Genomic DNA, 26004 nt, shown 5'->3' with positions numbered 1-26004 from the left:
TGATAATGAGGACTGCACATAAGATATTTGTGACTTGTCAAACTCACAAGAAATACAAAGAATCGCACCTGAACTTCTGCCCTATCTAAATCAACTCACTGTCACTTTTTGACAGTATCATATTTCAGACAGTAACTTTATAAATTTGGGCACCTAGAGAAATTCCTTAACAAACTAAAACATTTTCAGGGTGACATTAATGATAGACATTTTTAGGTATCACATGCAGGCAAAAGTTGCAAAATGGGTTTGTACCACAAACTTTTCCAAGTTCTTGTAATTAGTATAACTATAGTAGATGGAAAATCATGCCATTAAGATTTCCTTCTCACCTGCAGACCTGTTTCCATCTATTCCTCATCACCAAAGACTAGGGTGGACGACAGTCATAACTAGTGGGCATTGGAGAGAGTATGCAACTACTCATTGGGTGTGTTTGGACAGTGACATGACATCAGGGCTCACAGGGGCCTGAAGGAAGATCTGCAATACTAATTAAGGGAAAAGCAATTCTCATTCATCTGGCTTGTTCTGATATCACTTCTTGGCAGTAAAAAGCTACTAAGATAATGTGCAAATCTGACAACTGGGAAGTCTCAGAGTTAAAATGGATACTTGATATCATCTCTCCTTTCTGATCATTGTTCACTGGTGCTATTTTGAATATTATTTTTGGTGTTGAAATGACTTTACATGATCAGAATCACTTAGGTACGGTCCACAATTACTATGACGTGGCAGCAATGAAAATCAGAATCAGTGCATGTTTCTAGTTGGTAGAGTCTTTAACTATGTTTAACCAACTGGCATGTTTTTATTCAAGGAGTTCCCTATCCTAAAAATACAATATTTTTAGCTCTTTTTTCTCAATACACCTCTCCTTTTAACTTCATCATATTGAAGGAGATCATCAAGAGATGTGAACTCCAGCTGACCCACAAGCTGGACCCAGGCAATCAGAGGCTCCTCACTCCCACCCCTATCCTTGGAATGTACATTCCACCCACTGTTCTCATAACCGGAGCTGTTTCAAGGATGCAACCTTGAAAGAGTAATGTGTTGTTGAAACCATCTGGACTGAATATGTGATTGAACCCCACTAAGGTCTCTATGTAAACTTTTAAGATTCTGGCAGGCAGGTGCAGAGATCCTGAGGCTGCCAAAGACAAGCTTTGTATGTAAGTTCCCTTGCTTGTTAAACCTACCACCTACCAATCTGGAGTCGTCTGCCTTTTTCTTCAGTCTTCCCTTGCCTTCCATGTACAGGGGCCAATTCGTGAACCAATAGCTATAACTGATAAGGAGCAAATTCCTATAGAAAAATGTATACATTTCTTGTCTGGGAACCAGTACTGTAGTACCACTACTGTAGTAGTCAGTACTTAATACCAAAGTATTTAAGAATGCAGTGATTAAGTGAATACCATCTGGGTTCTGAGCTATGTGAGTCTGAATCCAAGTTTAATTGTTTACTATACCTTTGTGGCATTGAAGAAGTTATTTAAACTGCCTAAGCCTAAGTTCTGCATCTATGAAGTGGAAATAATATTAGTACCCATCTCATATGATAATATAAGTAAAGCACAATTCATGGCATATGTAAATATTCAATAAATAATTGCTATTTTTGCATAAGTAATATTAACAAATTTAAGTTACATTATCATATAACTCACTATAGAAGTGTTATAATGATCACATTTCTTCCGGAGTTTTTTCCCCCTCACATATGACTAGCAAAAATATTGAGGCAGAAATTTTTTCCTTCATACATATTCTCCTATGGGCTGCCACTGTTAGCATAGGGATATAGGCAAATAAGAGATGGGAAGTGATGTCTTTATGTTAAACCTATATTTCCTAAGTAAGGTCAATACAGAAACGCACTTCCTATTTGTCTGGGTGAATCTTTCCCTTTCACAAGTGGAAAAACATTTTCACAGAGCCTCTAGGAGACTCTGATATGAGGGTATTAGTTTGTGAGAGAGAAAGTAATCTTTCCCTTCTTGTACACTTGGACTGAGAGCCATCAAAGTAAGTTATCACCTGTTCTCACATCCCTTGAAATCCTGATTAGTTCTCTAGCAAAAGTACTCTTTTCTGTTATGTTTCACCACCAGCTCCGGGAAACAGCATGCCTGCTTTTACATTGAAACTTCAGTGGTCGTGCTTTAAATAAACTTTTATCCTTGTATGGAGGAATGACTTACATGTACTGTAAAAACTTAGTTTTCTCTGCATAGATCCATAAATATTGCTTTAAAGTCCCTTTCAGGAATTCAGATTTTCTTATCATTGCTTTTATGCCTCTTTTCTCTTAAAATATTTAAATTTGAAAACAATACTCTTTTTTTCTAAACTCCCACCCCTTCTACCATTTCTCATGACTAAAGTCGCAAGAGAGAGAGATGAAGTCAAATTTGTAATGTGAACTATATATACCTGGAATCAGAAAACAAACCTTGTGAACAAAACATTTCAGAAAACAATGTACAAAGATGAGGAAAACACTGAATTTGAAATCAGAAGAATTATTTTTAGTTTCTTCAACTATTTATGAACTGTGTGACCTTGGACAGGTCACCAGGTCCCTCTGAATCTCAGTTTGCTTATCCACCAAGTGAGAGTCAGTACCTGCCTGCTCTGCCTCTTAGAGCTTCAAAGAAGAGAAAATAAGATAAGGTATAGAAGTATTATATAAATTCCACATCCCCATTCAAATATTTCTAATGGTACAGGATTAACTGTTCAGCTGCTCTTCAAAAACTTTTTAAATGTTGTGAAGAGTTTGCCGTCTTTTATAATCGGGGATCATCCATTGTCCTGCCATGTTGGAGGGCTTGGGGTTCACTACTGCCAGAACATCTTATACCACATAATTCTTTGAACATTAGGATATACTGATAAGAGAGGGATTATGCAAAAACATACTGACATTTTACCTAAAGGATTAATGAATAATTTTCCTTTATCCTATTTTTAAGAGAAAACTCTTAAAAAGTCACAATATTGACTAATATATTCCCCCTCATCTACATAATATAATATATTCTTCAAACTTTTTATTATCCGTGAGTGGCTATAAAATCTCAGCTGTCAAAGTGATTTTTTTCAGATTTATAACATTCCATAAAAAATTTTGGTGTAAAAAATATTTTCTACTGAGCTAAAACTGTCCTAGCCTCGTGAGTGGTTTTTTTTTTTTTTTAAAGTGTTATTTTCCATAGCATAACATCCAGGTGTTAATTTAAACTTGCATTCTGAAAAGGAAAATATCCATTGGTATTGCTGATTTTTTTCTTTTTAGTTTTGATTTTTTTATACTAACTAGAATTTAACACCTAACATAACAGTATGGATTAAATGACCCCAGAACTCCATTCTTTCTGGGCCTAGAATTAGAAATTTCTTTGCATTCACGAACATTAATTGCTAGCATACTTTAAATATACACATAAACATCTCTGAAATGTTTAAAAAGGAAATTTTAGAAAACAGTGAGTCATACCTGGATTTGACTAACTTAAAAGTAACATAGGTAACTTGGGTAAGTTGAAATAGAATATACTAGCTCATATCAATAATATAACTATCTTGCCTTGTAATCATATATATTAAACCTGCTTCCTCTCCTCAAATTCTTTTTTTTTATTTTATTAAATTTTTTATTTTAATTCCAGTATAGTTAACATACAGTGTTATATTAGTCTCAGGTGTAAAATGTCATGATTCAACAATTCTATACATTACTTGGAGCTCATCATGAAAAGTAGACTCCTCAAATCCTTTTAGAAAAATTTATCTCAAAGTTGGGGCATTAACCAGATGCCAGCCCCATTTGAAATAAGAAGAAAGATGGAAGTTGCCTTAGGATAGCATTTCCCAAAATGAATTCCACAAAAGTAGGCCCTCAAGATGTTCTTTTTATTTTTTATCTATTTTTTTTTAGGATTTTATTTATTTATGAGAGCTCATGCGTGTGTGAGCAGAGGGAGGGAGGGACAGACAAGCAGACTCCCTGCTGAGCAGAGAGACAGACATAGGGCTTGATCCCAGGACCCTGGAATCATGACCTGAGCTAAAGGCAGACGTTTAACTGACTGAGCCACCAAAGCACCCCTCAGGATGTTCTTTTTAAAAAAGTCTTTGTTGCAGGAAGGGGATTCTATGGTCAAATAAGTTTGTAAAATATTGTATACCATATCTTCCTCTTAGATATTTGCAACATGCATTAGTATGTTGAACAGTTTCAGTAGTCCTATAGTCAAGCATGTCACAAGCTTATTTGATCAGAGAAAAAATTTTTTAATATATTAACTCTTTAAATTCTGTAGAACATACAATTTAGAACTGTCAATTTCCATCTTGAAGGAAACTGTGGTACTAAAAGGAAAGGAAAAAGAATAGTAGCAGAGACCTAGATTTTTATCATATGTTTTAACCTATACTGCACACTTTCACATGATGGTATATGGATGAGGAATTTGAAAAAGAAATTTTTAGAGAGATCTATTTCTCTGCTTGTAGTAAATTAAGTTATTGGTCCTAATTCTTCACCCCAACCCCCCCCCCAACTTCATAGCATTATCTATCCTCACCCCAGCCATGGTATCAGCCCTTGATGTTGGGCTTGACCATGTGACTCGCTTTGGCCAATAGAAAGCAGGGTTTTCAATGTGTTTGCCTAGTTCTCTTACCCACTTCTACTACTGCTTTTTCTGTGATGCAACAGGTCTCAAATAGTTGCTGTTACAAATCCTAGTTAACCTGGAATTAACTATCATCTTAGAGCCAAGCCTATCTGAATATACCCTGGTTTGGCCAACCTTAGTCAACCTACAGATGTGTGGACAAGAAATAACTGCATACTCTTGTATGCCAGTGAATTTTGGGGTGGTTTGTTTTACAGTGTTTTCATGGCAGTTGCTGACTCATGTACTGCTCCATTGGAGTTTGCTCCAAAATAATTAATACTGTCATGTCAGTGATAACTGAAAGAGAACATGGGAGTGAAATCAAGTGATATATTTTAAGGCATTGAATTTGTGGATTTGGGGGTTTTTAATTTCCTTAATTCTTAAGTTCTTGAAAACTATGTCCTGTCAAAAGCATGCAATTTTTAAATATCTCACTTGTTTCATATGGTTATCCCAACATTTCCAAGGAAAACATACCCTCTCAGACTGCCCACTTTCCCCACTTAACCCAAATCAGGTAATGAAAAGCATTTAACTAACATGAATATAAACTGGAAAAGAAATCTGCAGTTTATATATTAAGACCAATGGTCCCACAAAATCTAATTATTATCACATGTTTTCACAATATTAGTTTTAATTTTATTGCTATTCAGCAAAGGAGATGAAAGAGTAGACCAAAAACTCCCCTGCCTAGAGAATTGGTAATTCTGGCTTGACAACCATGGGCCCACCAGACTCTCACTGCTACCTACCTAGGCCTTCATCGCTGGGCTGCAGACAAAGACCCCTGTGATCTTGACAAGAACTGTGCTCCTTTTCTCCCCATCGCACCTCTACCATCTGTTCTTTTTCTTGTTTGTATGCACCCCATCTAGTCCTTCTTCTCTCCATTTCTACATGTTCTAGCCTCCTCTGCTTCTTGAATTAGTCAACTTTCTGTCTATAAAATGGGTGATGGTAGGAGTGAAGTGATTCATGTCTCTTACCTGATTGCTCAATAAATGTTGACTTGTCCCTCTTTTTTCCTGCCTGTCCTCCCTATCCTACTATTTGCTTAATGGCAATCCAGTGAGATACAGACATAAATATAGATATATGTCACACAGATATATGAATATGAATGAAGTAGTCATGAATAAAACAACAGTGTTAATTAAGTTAAGCTTTTGGGATTCACAGTGATCCTTCTAGGATCTGATTGTGACTAACATTAATGGCCAGCTGAGGAGCATACTACCTAAGAACACAGGACTTAGGTGGGACAGCAGATCTGGATTTGAATTATAACCCTAGAACTTACTCTCTGATAAGTTAGCACCCTACCTTAAACGCAATTTTCTCATCTGAAAATTGGGAGTAATAATATTTAATAAGATACCATGTATAAAGGATAACATTTGATAGGACACTATGTAGAAGGAGCTTAGGACAATGCTAAATGCATAGCCAGCACTCAATAAATGCTAGCTATTATAATTATTGTACAAGAGCTGAATTTATATGTAATAATATATTAATTTTATAATAAAAATAACTACCTTAAAACAAGCATGTTATTAACATTATCTTCATTTTAAAATCATACCTTTATGAGCAGAAATGCAGGGGCAAGAAGGAAGGAAGATTTATTGTATTAATTCATTTCGCTCCTACCATGTTTCTGCTCTGCCTTAAACATCAAATAGCTGGAGTTTAGGGGTATTCCTGAAAAAAAATCTGAAGGTTAATGTGTATCATCTACATGCTCCAGAGCATAAGCATATTGCCGGCTGGTCAGATCAAGGTGAAACACAGTGGAATAAACCTACGATGGCCACACCTCTATTTTAAGGCTACCTGGGAGTGGGGGCTACTGAAGCATAGCTATTTTAACAAATAAGAGTAGGAGTGATTAATTACTTTTTGCTGTCATTCAACAACTTGTCACCCAGGGAGTAACCTCATTTCTCCAATTACCATAAATTTAATAGAGGTCACATAGTGGCCTACTTGGCTGAAAAGCATTGCTCCTGAAACCCTGATGGTTCTTTAAAGTCTGCTTATGTGTGAACATAATTCTCTGCATCTCTTAGCCCCACACAGTCTGTCTCTCCCAGGGAGACACTTTAGTAGATCTATGTGGCACCAACTGGAAAGTTAGAAGTGATGAGCTCTCTGATTCATTCCTCTTTCATGTAACAAGATGATACAAAATTTAAAACCAATGGGTGTTATTCTGCAGTGTAGAGCTTCTTTCCACTCTGTTGAAGGAGTATAAAAGATATTTATTGAAATTTAAAACTATTAGTAATGAGACCCTTGCAATGAACATCTAGTTTGGAATCTAAATAGAAATTTTAAAGATCTCATTTAAAAATTTGCAGGTCAAGATGGTGGTTAGCTCTTGTCCTTTGGGAGATTCTCTGTGCTATTTCATCTCCTAATTCCACTATTAGTACCTCTCTTTATATATACATAAATGTTAATCCCTTTAACATTTGGGAAATGGAAATTGACAAGCAGTGATTTAGTTCATCTTGAGATATGAAGTTGATGAGAAGTGGTGAAAGAGCAGTGAACTCTGGAGGTTAAATTTTGTTTTGTTTTGTTTTCCCTTCCAATTCTCCTGGCAAAGACAGTTCTACGTGTAAGTTCTAACAGCACTGCAGTGAACTACAGGGACAACCAAGAAGAAACCACCAACCAACCTCAAGCAAACATTTGACTTGGACGAGTCTCTTATACAAAGACAGGCTTTTGGAAAGATGCTACATGGCAGGAAAAAAAGGGAAGCATTAAACTCAGGTGGAATGCAGAAAATGTATTTTCCAAAAGAAAACCATTGGGAGTTGTAATGAGACAGTCTACCGAATGTCTAACAGAGGTACTAAACTAGGTAGTAAAACTTTTTTTAAAAAGTGAATAGCGGGGCTCAGTCAGTTAAGCATCTGCCTTCAGCTTAGGTCATGATCTCAGGGTGCTGGAATCGAGCCCTGCGTCGGGCTCCCGGCTCAGTGGGGAGTCTGCTTCTCCCTCTCCCTCTGCCACTCTCTCTGCTCATGCTCTCTGTCTCTCTCAAATAAATAAAATCTTTTTAAAAAGTGAATAGAATAATTTAGGACCATGAGCCTGATGTAGAGGAAAGAGAACTTTATATTTAAAGAAGTCAATTCTAGCCTCTGTACTAACTAGGGCAAATCACTAGACCTCTTTTAGCAAAGGTTTTAATACCTGTCAAATGGAGCAAATTATTTTATCTACTGCATGGAGATACTAAGAAGTCAAATGTAATTATATACTTGAAAACGTTTTAGAAATTATCAAAATTCATTAGTAATGGAGTCTTTAATATCTTTTATATTTTTAGAGATTGTCCACATTTCTGATTTGATTTTGTAAATTATTCTTCACTTATTGCTTCTGGCTTAAAATTCATTTTGCAATTTAATTTTTAGTTCTTTATAATTTTATATCCTCTAATTCCCTAATCTCACTTTTTCAAAATAACCATAGAAAACTACCTCTTCAAATCATCTTTCATATTTTGGTTAGAAGGAATATCTTCAGGAGCGCCTGGGTGGCACAGCGGTTAAGCATCTGCCTTCGGCTCAGGGCGTGATCCCAGCGTTATGGGATCGAGCCCCACATCAGGCTCCTCCGCTAGGAGCCTGCTTCTTCCTCTCCCACTCCCCCTGCTTGTGTTCCCTCTCTGCTGGCTGTCTCTATCTCTGTCAAATAAATAAATAAAATCTTAAAAAAAAAAAAAAAGAAGGAATATCTTCAGGATTCAGTGTTGGGCTTTCCGCTTTCTCTATCTTTGGCTCCATTCTTTCTAGATAGGCTTCATTCTCAGATAGACATTTATCCCATATAGCAAAAAAGGATCCCTTAACACTGCTCCTGCAATTAAAACATCTGTATCTTGAAAAGCGCTACTACATGGGGTAGATGCAGTTCTCTGGAGCAGTTAAAATGTGTATAATGGGGAAAGAAATGCAGAACATGCCAAAACACCAGGCTTCCATGACTGAGCTCATAGAAATTAACAAGAAAAATAGTTAAAACATAGAAGACAAATGATAAAGGATCTAGGCAGAGAATCCATCAATAATGAAATAATGAATGACTACCAAGTATGCAAAAAAGTTTTAGTCTTACAATTAACTAAGGAAAGTAAGCAGTAAAGTTTCAAAAAATACTAATAAGCCATATTAAATAGCTGTTGGCAAAGAGATGGAAATAAAAGCTATGATTTTTTTCCTGAGTGAAACACAGAAGCATACAACAAACTTACATATAGAAAAAACTAAAATAACTGAGTTATGTATTTAAACATGTTAGTAAAAGAACTGCAGAGAAAAAAAAAAACCCTAAGGAAAGCAAGAGAGAAAAAATAGCCAAGATAAAAACCAAAATCAATGAATTAGAAAGCAGAATAGGAAAATTAACAAATTAATCTAAGAGTTTGTTCTTTTCAGGAAAAACAATAGTCAAACCTCTAGCAATTCTAGTTAAGAAATAAAGAAAACAAAACTACAAAAGTCCTGAGAGTGAGAAAGGGAATAACATAACTAATAACACAGGCATTTAAAATGTTCTAAGAGGGGCGCCTGGGTGGCACAGCGGTTAAGCGTCTGCCTTCGGCTCAGGGCATGATCCCGGCATTATGGGATCGAGCCCCACATCAGGCTCCTCTGCTGTGAGCCTGCTTCTTCCTCTCCCACTCCCCCTGCTTGTGTTCCCTCTCTCGCTGGCTGTCTCTATCTCTGTCAAATAAATAAATAAATAAAAATCTTAAAAAAAAATAAATAAATAAAAAAATAAAATGTTCTAATATGATGTTCTTCACTGTAAATGACAGATTTTAAAATCTGAGTGAAACTAAAAATTTCCTAGGAAAATATAAATTAATAGAATAGATGCAAAACATTGAAAACCTGAACAGAACAATAATCAAATAAGAAAAAAGAAGTGAAAGGAACTAGGTTCAAATTTTTTTCAACTATTTATTTCAAAATGTTCCACAGTATTGAAAAAGATCAGAATCTTTCCAGTTTGTTTTATAAAGCTGACATAAGCCTGAAACCAAAACGTGATAAATGTAACTCAAAATAAATTACATATTTGGAAAACAAGTCAAATTATATATTTACTAAAGGAAAATAAGTCAGTAAGAATTAAAACAGCACAATTTAAAAATGAATAAAATTTATGAACAAACAGTATATACACATGGCCAATAAGCATAAGAGGTTGAGCTAGTAATCAAATTAAGGGAAGGTGCCATTTTTGCCCATCTGATTCACAAAGAATAAGTAGATTAAAACATTGCTAATACCTAGTGTGGGTGAGGGTAAAGAGAAACAAGAATTTCAATATTTTGTTTAGTTAAAGTGTAAAACTTTTCTGTAGCAGCACTTTCATAAAGTATGCTCTAAAATGTGTTTTTTTGGATTGTGATGTATACTCCTGACTCAGCAATTTCACTATGTGAGAAAACCTTATGACATATAAAATATAACATTTTGGAAATAATCAAATGTGTGGGCAAAAATGTATATACAAGGCTGTTCAATGTACATTATTTATGACACTGAGAACTTGTAATGTCACTAGAGAAATTTGTCACTGAAGAAAACATTAAATGGGGATCAAGTAAAATTATGCCACCATCTAAAAAAAATGGTATACATCTATATTTATTATGTCTATTATATATTCAAAGAAACAATCAAAAATGCAGGTTACATAGTAGTATGGATAATGAATAATATAATTTTTGTAAATTGAAGGATAAAGACATGATATAGATAGATAATAGATAATGATAGATAGATGATTGATAGATGATAGATAGATAGATAGATAGATAGATAGATAGATAGATAGATAGATACATGATAGATGAATAGATAAATCCACACCAATATCTAACAGTAATCATTTTTAAAATAATAGAACTGTTTGTTTTTTCTCTTTATAACTTCTTAATTATCTAAATTTCTAACAGTTTAGTAGAGTTCTTTTCCCTGTCTGTGGTGAACAACCAGTTTTGTTTCATTTTGTTTTTCTCCCAGTTGTGGATTGATACTTTGTTAAATACAGTAAAAATGAATTACTAGGAAAAAATGGAGTAAAAATAAAACAAAAATACAAAACCTAAATTTTTATTATGAGATTCAACAGAAACATTTCTCTGCTGAACTGCTAAAAAGGTTTCTGAATATTTACTCTTTCTTTCCTATTTCATCATAAATCAGTATTTCACGGAATGACATTGTATAGCACTAGTCTAGTGATTAAAGCACAGACTCTGTGGCCAGACATCAAGGTAAAAATCCCAGTTGCTAACTCTCTGAACTTCAGTTTCTTCATCTGTGAAATGAGTTCTGTGAACTGAATGTTTGTGTCCACCCCCCTCTCCCACAAATTCATATGTTGAAGCCTAATCCTCAATGTGATGGTATTAGGGGGTGAGCCTTTGAGAGGCGATTAGGTCATGAGGATACAGCCCTCATGAATGAGATTAGTGTCCTTATAAAAGAGACACCAGTGAGCTCTCTGGCTGTCTTTCTGTCATGTGACGTTACAATGAGAAGTCATCAGCTACAGTCTGAAAGAGGGCCTCACCAGAACTCGGCCACACTGGCACCCTGATCTTGAACTTCCCAGTTTTTAGAACTGTGAGAGACAACTGTTTCATTTTTAGACCACCCAATCTATGGTATTTTTGTTATAGAATCCTGAAGTAACACAATGGGCATGAAAATAATGCTTCATATTGTAATTATTAAATGGAGTAATAGATGAAAAACACCTAGAACATTGCTTGTAACTATTTAAGCACTATTTAAATTCTTTCATTTGTTATTACTAGTATTGCTTTTGTTAAAAGAAATAGAGTTTAATAATGAGCAAAATAAAGCCAATGATATGGCAATCAATCTTGAGATTCTCCTAGAATGTAGAGGTGAAAAAAATCAGAAAACCTAAAGAGCAGAGATATAAGAGGCAACTTAAGAATTACTTTCTTAAGGAAGAAAACACAACAGTTGGAAAAGACCGATAATCAAAAACATAACTGAAGAAAAGTTTTATAAGTTAAAAAAAAAAAAAAAAACTAAGTCTGGAGACACAAAGAACGTACCTCTTTCCAGGTAAAGTAGATGAGAATAGAACACATCTGAATTCATGATAGCAATAATTTTGAATTATAAGAAGATAGAAAAATATACTACAGGCTTGAGGAAAAGGAAGAAATTTCAATACAGCAAGTTTTTAAAAATTATGTCTGGTTTCATTAAAAAAAAGTGCTATGTTTTTTCTTCTCTACCTGCTAAATACAAGAATGTAAATGGAGAACTATGTATTTGCAGAGAAATGGTTGTGTGTCAAGAAATGTATATTCAGCCATGTTAATTTGCATGTGTAATGTTAACAAAAATACATTCTCAGCTATGCACTAGCTCAGAAAACTTACTCTTCACATAACCCCTCTTGAAAATTTACTTGGAACTAACAAACTGAAAGATGATTAAGAAAAAATAAACAATGAAATCATCATACAAAAGAACTTACCAACTTCCTTCTATGATTCCCTCTATCACTCAACACAACCCTCATTTCATGGCAAATGTCTATAATTTGACACAGAAAAACCCTATGGAAAAGTCCCTCAGATATAATTTATCATCTCATTCAAAACTCCAGTTAAACATGATTACAATTGTTCTAAAAAGAAGGCAGGGAAGGAAAAAATGAAAGATACCTAAATACTAATATGGTAATTTTTGAATTAAACTTCACTTTGAGATAATTATAGATTTATATGAAGTTGTAAGAAATAATGTGGAGATCCCATGCATTCTTTATGCAGTTTCTCCCAATATTAAGGTCCTGCAAAATATTATAGTACAGTATTACCACCAGAATATTAGAACTGATACAATCTACCCGTCTTAAGGCTTCTCTGGTTTTACTTGTACTCATGTGTGTGCTGTGTGTGTGTATTTAGTTCTGTGCAATTTTAAGATCTGTAGATGCATGTATTCACCTAAGACATGGAGCAGTTCTATCACTACAAGGATTCCTTCCTATTGGCCTTTTATAACCACAACACCCATCCCATCGCTAACCACTAATCTCTCACAATCACAATTCTGTTGTCTTTTCCTATAATTTTGTCATATAATAATGCTGTATGTAACCTTTTGGGGTTGGCTTTTTTCACTCGGCATAATTCTCTAGAGATTCATTTAAGTCGTTGTATGTATCACTCTTTTTTTTCCTTCATATTGCCAAGTAGTATCCATTCATCCATCAGTATCTCATAGTATGGTGTACCGCAGTTTGTTTACTCATTCACCCATTGAAGGACATCTAGATCGCTTCTAGTTTGGGGCTGTCATGAATTAAGTTCTATAAACATTCATGAATGAATTTCTGTGTGAACACTGATTTTTCTAGGATAAGTGGCCAGGAGTACAATTGTTGGGCTGTATAGTAGTTGCATGTTTAGTTTATTAAGAAATTGCCATATTATTTTGTCCAATGGCTATACCATTTTACATTTCTATCATCAGTGTATGAGTGATCTCATTTCTTGGCTCTCTCAACTTTGGTATCATTACTAATTTTTTTTTATTTTAGCCATTCTGTAGTCATAACTTACAGTTTTAATTTGCATTTCTCTGACTGATGATGGTAAATAATAAACTGTCGAACACCTTTTATGTGTTTATTTGCATCTGTATGTCCTTTTTGGTGAACTGTCTGTTCGTGTCTTTTGCCCACTTTCAAATTGGATTGTTTATTTCCTTTTTTCTTTTCTCCTGATGAGTTTCAATTCCATTATGACCAGAAAATGTACATTCTGAATGATTTCTGTGTTTTCAATTTGTTGATGTTTGTTTTATGCTCCACAATATAGTCTATATAGGTGATTTATACATGGGTGTTTGGGAAAAATATGTATTCTGCTGTTGTTAGGTGGAGTATTTTATATATATATGTCAATTAACATCCTGTTGGTTGATTGTGTTTTTCAGATCTTCTACGTCTTTGGTGATTTTCTTTCTAGTATTTTTATTATTTGCTTAGAGGGGGATATTGAAATACCCAACTGTATTTGTCACGAGTATATTTTACTACATTTTAGTTTAACTGATAACATATAAAAAAGAAGCAATGCTTATGAAAAAAGATGCAAAAATTATATATGATATATAATTTGTTATGATATAAAAACATGAAATTATAGAAAGAAATATGTGAAAACAAATTTTTTTCACTGTATTTTTTTATTATTGAGGTACAATTGACATACAATATTATAGCAGTTTCAGGTGATGTGATGATTTCAGGTAATGTAATGATTTGATATTTTTATATATTGTAAAATGATCACCACAGTAAGTCTAGTTAATATCGATCACCAGACATAGTTACAGAATTTTTTTTCTTGTGATAACTTTTAAGATTTAATTTTTTCACAACTTTCATATATGCAATATAGTATTACTAACTATTGTCACTATGGTGTACATTACACCTCTGTGACTTATTTCTTTTATAACCGGAAGTTTGTACCTTTTGATTGCCTTTACCCATTCCCCCACCTCCTACCTTCTGCCTCTAGCAGCCACCAATCTGTTCTCTGTATTTATGACCTTGGTTTTGGTTATTTTTATTGTTTGTTTTTTGTGATATTGTGATTTTGAGATTCCACGTGTTAAGTGAGATCATACAATTTTTGTCTTTGTCTGCCTGATTTATTTCGCTTAGCATAATGCCCTCGAGGTTTATCCTTGTTATCAAAAATGGTAAGATTTCACTCTTTTTTATAGCTTTCATTTTAAACTTTCAGCTTTTCATCATTGAGTATGATGTTAGCTGTAGGCTTGTCATATAGAGCCTTTGTTATGTTGAGATACATTTTCTCCATGTTCATTTTGTTGAGTTTTGATCATATACAGATGTTGAATTTTGTCAAATGCCTTTTCTGCATCTATTAAGATGATTAGATGATTTTTAATCCTTCATTTTATTAAAGTGGTGTATCACAATGATTACATATGTTGAACCACCTTTGCATCCCTGGAATAAATCCCACTTGATTAAAAAATACATGGTGTATGATCCTTTTAATATATTATTGAATTTTGTTTGCTAATATTTTGTTGAGGATCTTTACACTTGTAATTAGCAGGGATATTAGAAATGCATCACAAATTAATGGCAATTACACATTATGATATGGTTATGGGTAAGTTATTCTCTATCTTTAGATTTTATTTGTGATTCCAAAAACAATATAAAAATACTGAAAATTACTTATTGGATGGATGACGTATAATCTTATTTGTAGATATTTGATAAATAAAATACTGCCACATTTTTCAAGTTTATCATTCCTCCCTAGATCTTCAGGAATCACTCAAAATTATGTTTCAGAAATACAGTGGGCAAGCACTCATCATACAATATCCTATTAACAATATTAGTCTTGCTAATGATGATCTTAATTTAAAAAAGAATACATGGTTGCATTTTTTAAGAACAGGACCCCCAAAATAATATTTAATGTTGGTTATTTCTGCTGTTAGTGGGCTTTATGTTATTTTTATCTGTGTTTTTAAACTATCCTTGAAATTTCTTTATGACACTATTTCTGAAAATGGTTTTGGTATTTATCTCTTAAAAGACACTTGAGATACTTTAGAAAAAATATTTTATAACGCCAAAGTATTATTATCTTGTTTTCAGAAAACTATCAAATATATATATTTAAATTTGAGCCTGTGATTCTAATTTACATCTGAAACTTTTTATATTGAAACATTTTATACTGAAATTTTATACTGAAACTTTTTATATTGAAACTTTTTATACTGAAATTTTAATATTTAGTGTCTCATCAAAACAACAGCTATACCCATAAGAGTCTTCACTGTATTTTCCCTTAAATAATGCGCTTTTAATTTGTCCATGCTTCATTCAAAAATATTTTAGTCTTCCTTTGGAAACAAAAATTAACACCTAATATTAATTTTTCCCAGTTCAAAGTCTCCTCACTGATATATTATCAGGTAGTTTAAAAGTTTTTATTCCATTATGTTCGGAACTAATTTCACCAAAGACTTACATGTATAGTTTTAGGCAAAAATAAGTTGAACAGTCACCCTTCCTACATTCAAACTCGTACCACCTTAAAGTCCTTTATTTTCTAGAGAATTAACTTCTGTACAAATGTCTGCATGGAAATTTAAAAATTCAGTAAAATATCTGGAATTTTTAAGCAATACTGATAGCATTGTTTTGTCTACACTTATCTATAATTCTACCTTTAATTTCAGTATACTTGATAACAATTTGCCTTACTGCAAGCTTATTTCAAAGACGTTTGAAGATTGATCATTTTCATTCCTTTCCTAGCCTTCAATCTTATAGAAGTAGAGAATACTGTAGTCTTAGAAGATCAGGCATTTATTCTTCACTTTCCTTCAGTGTTTGTGGAAAAAGCCTTTAATATTATTAAGTCTGAAGGTCTGCTTCCTCTTGCCATGTAAGATCTGAATGTCCTCATGGAGGTTATTCCCTGACTACTTTATGAATGGCCCACCCGTTCATCCCACAAAAAGTTTGCCTGAGAAAGGAGGCTTATCTGCTCCATCACATCAGAGAGGAACACAACAGGAAGGGACAAAGTTTGCATACAATGTGTGTCTTGTTTGCATCTTTTTTATTTGTGTAAGATTTTATGTGAGTTCAGGAGGTTTGGGTATTTGAGACCTGAAAAAAATGTTGATTTCATTTTGAAGATTAAATTAATCAAGAAGGTCTAGAATTTTAATGACTTGATATACTAACAAATAAAACTACACAATTTTTACTCGTTTTATTTTCTACTGATTTGGGCTTTATAAAGAGCTGTGCTATTCACAAATATTTTTTTCTGAAAAATTGCCTATTTGGGTATTTCTGGGTTCTATAAGATCAGATTGCTAGAAGAGGGTGGATGCTGATGTTGTCCCAATCTGCTATGTTCAAACTACAGGGCTTTTTTTTGCTTTTTTTTACAGATTTTATTTTATTTATTTGAGAGCAAGAGCAGGAGCTGGGAGGAGCAGCAGAGGGAGAGAGAGAGAGAGAAGCAGGCTACCCACTGATCAGGAAGCCAGATGCAGGCTTGATCCCAGGACCCTGGGATCATGACCTGAGCTGAAGGCAGATGCTTAACCCACTGAGCCACCCAGGCGCACCACTACAGTGCTTTCTTAAATTATATTTCAAGATCTTTTTACAGCCACCTTGACATTTGTGAGGGTCAGACTCAGGAATAGTTACTAAATCAGTGTTAAATGTTTTGTCTCTTTTATTAACAATTAATCAGGTAATCTTTATAAAACATCCAAACTTAGCATTGACTGAGGTCATCCACAAATAGTCTTTCCTTTTTTCCCCAAAATAATTGAGAAAAGAGTTCTATATACTGAGAATCCTTTTAAGAACATGAATAAAATTTGACTATTTTCTAAAAGATAATTTGAGAGGAAAGACCCTTATGTTTGATTATGTATATATAGCTGTTACAGGAAAAGGGATAATAGCTCATATGTCTAAAGAGCTCTTAAATTAATAAGAGATTAGCACGTCAGTGGAAATAGGCAAGGAATAAAAAACAGGAATTTGCACAGAGCTAAACCTAGCCAAAATTCATTTTAAAAAGATCTATCTAATGCAAATTAAAGTATAAAGGCAGTATTTTTTTCTAGCAATTAGTATTAGATTCAATAAATATTTATTGACCAAATAAATGAAGCAACATTTTTCACCTATCAAATTAGAAAAGATTTTTAAATGATATGAATTCTCACAATTGACATGATATCCAAGCAAAAGATAATATTATCAGGTAACTACCAATTCAAACTATGATATTTTAAACATCTAGATTCTAGATTTTATTTTATCTTACAGATTTTGGATAAAATTAAGAAGAGAAATACATTTTAGAACAGAATATGACCATTCTCAAATGAATTTCACTTTAAAAAATAATTGACAATAATGTTAATGTAAATGGCAAGCCAATCTCAACTTAATCTATAAAAGAAAAATTAGTTTAAACTATATCATTTAAACAGTGTTTAGAATGTAACAAATTTTACCTTAAGGTATATATAAATAGGTATTAATTCCAAATATTACTATCTCCAGTGAGAAAATTTTCTCCAATATATGGTCAGATGGAGATAGAAAAGAGCAAAAAAGTAGATATTCTGAATAAGATCACTAAACAGAAAGCGGGGTTTCATCTTCCCCATCAGCCTTAATTCCAAGGAACAGTAGAAAACTCTGAGGGAAAATAAAGTGCTGATCTACCCTTGTCGTATTATTGACACTTCTTAATGTTTGGGGTTCTAAAAAATTAATTATTTTCTTCATCTGCAGTTTATCTATGGTGCCCAGAAACCATTGACTTCCTGGAATTTTTATTAAGAATTCCACATTCTTGCCATGTTTTTCCGATACTGTGGCCTCTGCCAATAAATGCTAATAAATTTTCACTTCTATTCTTTCAATAACATCTTAGAGAATATGATTCAGACTCAAATTAATCACCGATCATGTTAATGGTTCCTAGGAGTTTACTTCCGATACCCCTTATTATATTAAATCAAACTTGATAGTGTGCTAGATCATTGCTCAGCTGGGTTTTCATAAAAGCACTGGTATTTAATATGATTTATACCTGGTTTTCTCTTAATATCTTTGCTTATTGTATGCTTTATTTTTAAAACAGACATTCTTAGCAAATGGCACCCCCTTAAAATATATCATGCTTTTAAAGTATTTTACAGGAAGCATTTTACAGTAAAATGTGTTACTTATTTTATATGATAGTCACAAAATAGTGAATGGAACAATTTATTTAATTTATAATCAAAATATTAATATTTAACTTGTAGTTTAGAAAAAGTATGTGTACATGTGTATGTTTTGCTTATATAAAAGATCAATTATATGCCAAGATTATTAGGAAATTTAAAGTTGTTTTTTTTTTTTAAGCTTTGCAGCAAAGGGGCAGCTCTGGGAAAACCATTTGAAGCATCTGCTGAAGATATAGCAAGTGTGGCAAGTTTCATTGAGACAAAGCTTGTTACATGCTATCTACGCATGAGAAAACCCGACCTTGCCCTGAATCACGCACACAGGTAAAATGAAGTATTAATAACTGTAAGTAAATACTGTTCATGCAAGCAGAGGGCACTATGTGAGCTTGTTTGATCAACTTCCATTTCATTTAAATTTAAAGGCAAAACAAGAAAACATTTCTTTACCACTTGATTTATGTTAAGCTAGACAGTCACAGAGAGCATAAAGGGCGTCTCAAAACCTAATGCAAGGAACAGACACATAAACAATTACTCAAATGCAGGGTAAAATAAAAAGGCAGATAACTGGAGTAGCAAATTATTACAGTAAGAGAGGAGAGAGTGAATAAAGTAAGTAAGGTATGAGAAGGATTTCCAAACCAAAAATGCACAAGATATGGAGAATGGCAGAAGGAAATTTGAACTGGAAACCATAAGCAAAGACTTTGAGAGTTCATGGCTTATTTGGTGATAGGATAGCTGATTCACAGGATACTATGCGCTGTCCAAAGATGTGAAACACTTATCATTGTTCTTAAGGATTTCTTTTCGAAAATTCTATCCTTCTTCAGAAGCATCATTATGTTATCTTGTGGCTTCCTACAATCCCCAAGGTTACCCAGACCTCTTTTTCTTCTATAAACATATACCTCTCATATATCCTGTTTCCTAAAGGCCTTGCTCTTGCCATGGGTAATATTCAGTTTAATCTACAGCAAAGATAAAGTGATTATGTTATGCCTTTCGAATAACTTTTTCCTTAGAGTTATAATGCCTCCTCCCCTCCCCACCTAACTTTGAACAATTTACCTAGAACTTTTTGTCTTGTCTATTCTCTGATCTCAGACATCCTGTACTTCTTTTGGATACAAATAACAAAACTAAAATCAACATGAATACGCAACAGCTGCCTTGTTAATAACCACTAGGAAACATAGCTATCCATATACTAAGACCCATCTTGTGAGTGGGAGATCTGCCAACGTGGTAAACATCATTTGCAGCTCCACATCCACGAGGATATAAAAGATCTACCCAAGATTCTTCACATTCATAAGAAGACCTCAAGTTTGTAGGCTTAAGCTTGACATCAAGGACCTGCAGACAGCAAAATCACTTCAAAATTCATAAGATAAACTGCTTGAAAGAAATTTTCCTGCTTAAGTAAACTACAGAACCTAAAGGCCTCTTTGACACACACACACACACACACACACACACACACACACACACACACATCAACCCTATACTTTCTGGAAACATTTTATGCAGTTATAGTTTCCAAACCCAGTATCGGGACAGTCTGTCAAATAATTTTGTTCCATTTCTACGTGAAAAGACCAATATTGGAAATATAACATTTATTTCTGTATGTCAAAATATTGGAATTTCTGGGCTACTTGGGTGACTTGTGCTCACAGGGAGACAAATATTTGAAGTTGGAACTGATCCAGAAAATTTATAGGTGTATGTAAACAAAAATAAATTGAGATGCACTGAAAGTAATTATTTATCACCTTCCCATGATTTTCACCACACAAAAAAAGCGTCACCAATATGGCCTACATCTTAAGGAAAATATCTCCTGGATATCAGAATGGTTTGATGGATTTTTAAATCATTTTTAATAATAAAAGAATTCTCAATGGCATGGTCATGTCAAAACTCAATTCAGTGCTATAAAAATAAGAATGAACGTAAATAAAAAATTCAACTGCAATCCAAATATAAGAAACAATAAAATGTTACAGGTGCTGAGAATGCAAAGATAAACTTCAATAGGTTCTTGATTTAGATTTAACAACTTTTGTCTGCAAGCTAAGAGCACTCTTTCAATACTTGAAAATGGCTGAGAGGAGCATATATATTGGTGAATAGTAAAATGATCTTACATATTACACTTGGATTAACTTTTATCTCTTTTTTCTATTGGAAAATAGTTTTTGCTTCTGTTTCTAAGTTGAACATTAAGTAAGAAATGCAACTCAATAGAGGTTAAACAGTCAATTCATACAATTAATAATGCACCAAGTGAAATAAATCATTTTCCTGGGCTTGTCATACTGCAGAAGTCTGTGCCTATGATTCTAATATTAAAGTGTTTTTAAGGATCTCAGATTTTAAAAGAGTCTGATATAAAATCAATAAATATATTTCTCAAAATAAATTAATTAGAATTCTCAATTTATAAATAGCTTACAACCATTAGTTATACAATGAATGCAGAATTTTGCTTTTGTATTATTACCACTTTGTGATGGTTGCTACTAATCATGAATCAAAATTAAAATATTCCTTTTTTGCATTTATTTGCATTTGCTAAGCATTCTTTCTTTAATTTTATGTAAATGTGAAGTCTGCTGCATATCTTTAGGAGATTTGTTAGCGCAAAAATTAGCTTAAAAATCATCTGTAGTTTTGCTTCTGATAAAAATAAGTGCATATTATGTCATGTACAAGACTACAAGAGCCATAACTTTATGGTTTTAAGTTCAACAAAGATACATTTTGAAATTAATCAGGTGTGTATGGTTACTTAAAATATGATAATAAATGATATAAAGTCCTAGAAACTACTATTAACAATTGTTTTTCTTCATAACATGTCCAAAGTGGCAGATATACATATCATGTTTTGTTTTGTTTTGTTTTGTTGCTTCAACCGAAAGCTATGCCTAGGTTCATCAGTCAAACATATCATCTCTTGGTTACCTCATCAGACTAGTGCCATTGTTTATCAGGAAATGCTTTGAATATTCCTAAGATTGATTTCTAGTTATTGCTATCTTATCAAGAATATAAATCCTGCCATAACTCTTTTTCTATCTTATAATTTATTTTGATGTATACAATTGTAAAAATTTTAATGGTGCATATCACTTTTTTGCATGTTTCTCATCTGTAGATTCTTGTTTTTGTTGCAGAATTTGATGCCACAAGGTAGAAGGCAAGATGAAATCTAAAATACCAAATATGTAGAAAAGATCCTATTTTCAAAATTGTTTTATAATGGTGGCATGTACATTCATTCATTCATTCAACAAATATTTATTGAATGCCTACTAAAACCCTGTGCTATGCAGTGGGGAAGCAGTTGTAAACAGGAAATGTATTATACCCATTAAGAGAAATGTCAAATTGTAAAAAACAAATAAATATTAATAAATACATGAGAAAAAAGAATGTGATAAATGCTATGAAGGAAATAAACATAATTTCATGTTGCAGAGGCAGTATAGTATATTGAATCCGAGCACAGTCTGGACTCTGACTGTCTAGGCTTAAATTCTGACTCCCCCACTCATTAGTTAGCCAGCATTTAATTTTCTATAATATTGGGTTATAATTATAGTACCTACTTCTCAAATATTATTTCACAAAGTTTTGTGAAAATTAAATCCAAACCCATGAATTTTTCATTCCACCTATAGCAGAGTTACTGATATTGGATCTTTCTATGGAAAAAAATAAAACTGGACAAAATACATGAGGCAACTGTTTTCAGGCATTGGACAATGGTCACAGCAGGACTATGATCCTTGAGAGAAGGGAAATACATATGGTGAGCCCCACAATTTTCTCAGTTTTTCGCTGGCCAATGTGAAGAGTGAGACTCCACGTAGCAGAGATTGCCTGCTACAGGACTATGTGCCAAATGGAAATATGAGAGGACCTGCAGTGATGGGATGTGTTAGAGTGATAGTGTGAAAAGGCCTCACTGAGTACCTCAGGCATTCAGTTGAGACCCCAGAAAGGCCATGCTTTAAGAGTAAAGACCATGACCTCTAGAAAGGGCCACACCTTAGAATTAAGCCAAATGAGATCTGCCCTAACAAAGACTAAAGCCAAATATGACAAGAACAAGAGTATATACTATTTGATTGTTTGATAAGGAAAATAAAACAAAAAAAAAAATCAACAAGTTTACAGGGATGATGTCATAATCCCGACTCCTTACAAAGTTTCAACCAAAATGTGTCTCATAAAATTAAAAATTAATACATGTGCAGAGAAGTAGGTAAATAAGACTCATACTTAAGAAAATAAACAAGTCGTAGAAACAGACTCCAAGGTGACTCATAATTGGAATTGGTAGAGAAAGATTTTCAAGAAGCTATGAAAAATAGGTCCAAGGCCCTTAAGATAAAGATCGTAATAATAACTAAAGAGATGAGAATCTCAACAGAAAAATAGAAACTAAGAAAAGAACCCAATCGAGATTTTAGCATTGATTAAAAAAATATCTGAAATTTTGAAATGTACTGATTGACCTTAACATTAGTTTGGAGACTGCTAAAGATTGAAGATGAATTTATAAAAATTATCCAATATGAGAATGGGAAGAAGAGAGATTTCAAAAAATTAACCAATGCTTCAGTGACCTGACCTCAGGGACAGTAGCAGGAAATCTAGCATACATGTAATTGAAGTCTCAAAGGGAAAGGAAAGAGAGAATAGGACATTAAAATAATTACTGAAAAATTTCCAAATTTGATTTAAAAAAACAGGGATATCCAGTTAGCTCCAACTAGGATAGAAACAAAAAGAATTACATCTGGGAACATCATAATCAAACTCTTGAAAACCCAACATGGAGAGAAATATTAAAAGCAGCCAAAGGAAAACAATACATACAAGGGAACAATGATATAAATAAGAGGTGACTTTTAATCAGAAATAATGGAGGCTGGGGTGCCTGGGTAGCTCAGTTGGTTAAGCGTCTGCCTTCAGCTCAGGTCATAATCCCAGGGTCCTGGGATCAAACCCCTGTTGGTTCCCTGCTCTGTGGGGAGCCTGCTTCTCCTTCCCCCTCTACCCTTCCCCCTACTTGTGCACTCTCTCTCTATCTCTCTGTCTCTCTCTCTCAAATAAACAAATAGAAATCTTAAAAAAAAAAAAAGAAATAATGGAAGTCAAAATACAATGGGATAACTTTAACTGATAAAAGATACATTATAAATAATAGTAAGATTACATATTTTGATGTGAAATATTTGACTAGAATACCACAAGGCCTGTGGGAGGGAGCACAAATGGAATTTTACGACTAATATTTTTATATGAGATAGTACAATATTAACTCTAAATAGTCTATGTTAAATTAGGGATGCATATTATAATCCCTAGAGTAAAACTTAAAAGATAGAAGAAGTACAACTAGAAAGCTAATAGTGAACTTAAAATTATATACTAAAGATTTACTTAACTAAAAATAAGTCAGAAAGGTGAAAGAGAGGAACAAATAATGGATGGAACACTGGAAGATAATAGCGAGATGGTAGAATTGAACGAAACTCTATTAATAATTACATTAAATGTACATTGACTAAACATTCCAATTAAAAGGCAAATATTGCCAATCTGGCTTAAATCACAATATTCAACTATATGCTCTTTACAAAAAGATACAGATTGAGATTAAAAGGGGGGAAAACTGACTGTTTTTATGTCAGGCTCAGGTATGTTAATATCAGACAAGGCAGAACATAATGAATATTACCAGAGATAAAAATAAAACTCAATGAAATTCTGAAAATGTGAAATCTGACAGGGTTTGTTCCCTAACCAAATGGAATATGGTTAATGGAATTATGTCAGAAATGATGAATAGTAAGATATCTAGCAAATCTCTCTAAGTACTTGGAAATTAAATATTTAAATGACCCATGTGTCAAAATATAAGAAAATAAAATAACCAAAGCATGGATTTGAATCTCTACTTTATCACTTCCTAGCTTTGACTTCCACAAGAAATTTAACTTCCCTTTTCATCAGTTTTCTCCTTTTTAAATCTAAGTAAACTGTTTAAAGTCCTCCCTGAATCCAAAATATATCAGATTTGTATTTTATTTCAATTCCACTGCCAATAACAAATTCAGATTATTTTCAGTGATATTTATAAATACCAATAAACTCTACATATGCATAGAAAAGACTATTATTTTTAAGATACATTTTTGAACCCATCAGAAACTCAGTAGACAATTTGAAAACTTATATGAAAATACAACTTTTAAGGTGTCATATCCACAACTTTGAAGATAATTAAAATGTTCAGTGGTAATATAAGCTTAAAACGTTACAGACATTTAGAGACAGAGGAAGATGGTAGTGGGGTGAGAGGATCCTAGACTTGTCTCCTCACATAAACACCACTAGATAACTATCAAATCATCCTAAATACCCCAGAAATTGACCTGAAGACTGACAGAACAAACTCTACAACTAAAGGGAGAAAAGAGACCACATCAAAGAAGGTAGGAAGTGCAGAGACATGGTTTAAGGGAGAAACAAATCACAGATGCTGTGGAGGGGAGGGAGCCATGATCACAGAGAAGGGCAAGAGAGAGAGGAGGACACAGGGAACACACTAGGAGAATGATAGCTTTGCTGGATAGGGTATTTTCTGGCACTTCTGCCATTCTCAGTCAACCTTGCTTCAGTCCCAATGCAGCAGGCCTCTCCCCAAGAAGACCAACACAAACCACCCACATCACCTGACCAGAGACTTCTACAGGACCCCGTTCTGGTGGAGTTAATGTCAAGTCCATTTCAGAAGCAAACCCAGAGCACACCCTAGTTAAAATTCACCACATTCAGGCCAGGGACAAAACACTGCCCACAACAGGCAAGGACAGCCTCTGCAGGTGACTATCCTAAAGGATTAAGCAGCCAAAACACAACAGCAGAGCACATGCAGCACACACTGGAGACACTCCCTGAATCACCAGGCCCTGGGCACTGTATAACCCTCTTCTTCATAAGGCTATTATTTTCAAGAGCAGGACACATAACTGGCTTTTCTAACACAGAGAAGGAAGCAGAAACTTAGACAAAATTCCAAGATGGAGGAATTTATCCCAAATGAAAGAATAAGGCCATGGCCAGAGATCTAAGCAAGAGAGATATAAGTAACATGCCTGATTAAGAATTTAAAGCAATAATCATAAGGATACTCACTGGGCTTGAGAAAAAAAATAACAGACATCAGTGAGACCCTTACTACAGACATAAAAATAAGTTTAAAAAGAATCAATCAGAAATGAAGAATGCAATAAATGAGATTGGAAACAGGCTTAATGCAATGCACAGCAGGCTGGAAGAAGCAGAGGAATGAATTAGTGACCTAGATGACAAAATAATGGAAAATAATGAAGCTGAGCAAAAGA

The 26004-nt window shown here is 33.7% G+C and overlaps 1 protein-coding gene across 1 annotated transcript in view; it reads left to right on the top strand.

The window, feature by feature from the left end:
* SPATA16 (spermatogenesis associated 16) overlaps positions 1 to 26004 on the top strand; it is a 225223-nt gene that overhangs the window by 39008 nt on the left and 160211 nt on the right. Inside the window, exon 2 of the mRNA XM_045788744.2 lies at positions 18750 to 18895. Coding sequence (XP_045644700.2) covers positions 18750 to 18895 — 146 coding nt within the window. The remainder of the gene's footprint in view (positions 1 to 18749; positions 18896 to 26004) is intronic.

The sequence above is a fragment of the Ursus americanus genome, chromosome 4 (assembly GCF_024610735.1).
Source record: "Ursus americanus isolate L20-20 chromosome 4, mUrsAme1.1.p, whole genome shotgun sequence".
Classification (NCBI taxonomy): Eukaryota; Metazoa; Chordata; class Mammalia; order Carnivora; family Ursidae; genus Ursus; species Ursus americanus.
This window is presented reverse-complemented; position numbering and strand designations above follow the sequence as displayed.